This window comes from Ammodytes marinus, assembly GCF_949987685.1.
Source record: "Ammodytes marinus genome assembly, contig: scaffold_97, whole genome shotgun sequence".
In the NCBI taxonomy this organism is placed as follows: Eukaryota; Metazoa; Chordata; class Actinopteri; order Uranoscopiformes; family Ammodytidae; genus Ammodytes; species Ammodytes marinus.
The window spans coordinates 139,917-141,572 of record NW_027648089.1 but is presented as its reverse complement, the minus strand read 5'-3'; the positions used below and the strand labels follow the sequence as shown (position 1 = coordinate 141,572).

Below are 1,656 nucleotides of genomic sequence, written 5' to 3'. Positions count from 1 at the left end.
CATTGCACAACATACTTCAAACACTATACATGTACATAAGCCCTGCAGCTCACCCGCACAAAACATTTCCTCAGAAACACTTTTGTGTCGTTAAACCCATAGCTCCTAAGAAAAACCTGCTGTTCTAGTTGGGCTTACACTACCTGGGAATCTTATTGTCTTGTCATTTATGGACAACAATTCTCACGAACGCTAAACTTTATAATGACGGGTAACGTGAGCGCTGATTGGCTGGTCTGATGGGACGGGGAGCGAGACATAAAGAGCTGAAGCATCGCAGCATTTCACTGTCTCAGGAACTCTGGACAAGATGAAGATGAAGCAGGTAAGAGTCCAACTCCTCTGCACTGTCAGAGGCTTTCTCATGTTCTGTGTTTGATTGTATATGACGGAACAGGGATGAAATACATTCATCTCAAAGGATGAGAAGATTTTAGCAGTTTAGCAGTTGGTTAATATGGAAACTGTTTCACAAAATGAGTTACTGAGAAAACTGTTTAGTGTTTGACAGATTATTGTCTCTTCTGTAGAAAGAACAGAACAGCTGTGTGTGATGTCACCCACAGTTTATGGAAACTCTCTCTGATTGGTTCAAGTCCGAAATCAAGAAGAATTTCTGCTTAATAATATTTGTTAATGAAGAAGAATTGAATATATTTCACATGTAATCCATGTGCCTCAGTGCAGCCTGACAGGGAGGAAACCAGTGTTGTTGAGTAGGGAACTCTATGTAATGAAACTAGTGTAACTCCATGTTGCTGTAGCTTGCTGGCAGTTCAACTACATTTATATTTATATTTGATTCTAGTAGATCAATGACTTTGTGTAGTTAATTAGCAAAACTAAAAACTTCAAAAAAATTTGGACCAAAAACTAAGAGGACATTTATTTATTTGACCATTACTTCTATATCTGAACCCCCATGACGAGCCCCAGATGAAATCCAGATTAGTTTCAAACCAAAATGTGACATTCCTTGTGTTTGTGTTGTTGTTGCATGAACTGCCTTGATATCTTTGCCATCATCTGTGCTTGCCTGTTTGTTCTTGCTCCAACTGTGTGCAATATGTTTGTTTGTCTTTTTCCCCTTCTTGCTCAGGCCTGCTGTAATTATAAATGTAATGTATTTCTTTTATTTTTTTACTGTTATGTATTGTAGGTTGCCTACTGACAACTGGCGGGGACTACAGCTGGAAATTAGCCAAATAGGCTAAAGCTGCTCCTTCTCAAAGGGGACTGTCCACCAAACTATAAACAAATAAACTAAACTAAACTAAACTTCTGATTGAGTCCTTGTGTAAAGTCCAGATGGGACTGTTTCATTACGGACAGGTTTAGATCTCAGTTCACCTTCCAGGAAGCTTGACTGTCAGCTCACCTGGGGAAATATTTGATTACTGTTTTTTATATTTATGAACAAATGTTATATTTTGTTGATGTCTGACCTGTGAAGAACTAATTTACACTTTTTAGTTTCTGCTATAAACTTAGTGGCATGTTTTGCTGCATGTGGCTTTATTATATTATATTTAGTTATAATTTCATATCACGTTTATTGTCAATTTGAAATTTCACAATTTTAACAAACTTACTAATTATGCAGAAGGACTGAGTGTGTTACTTTCTGTGTGTGTGTGTGTGTGTGTGTGTGTGTGT

At 37.5% G+C, this 1,656-nt stretch overlaps 1 protein-coding gene across 1 annotated transcript in view; it reads left to right on the top strand.

Moving 5' to 3' along the window:
- Positions 1-310: 310 nt before the first annotated feature.
- The window catches only part of LOC307270632 (deoxyribonuclease-2-beta-like), a gene marked incomplete at both ends in the record, with an annotated part of 5,144 nt that continues 3,798 nt past the window's right edge, over positions 311-1,656 (top strand). The window contains one exon of the mRNA XM_080054513.1: positions 311-325. Coding sequence (XP_079910639.1) covers positions 311-325 — 15 coding nt within the window. The remainder of the gene's footprint in view (positions 326-1,656) is intronic.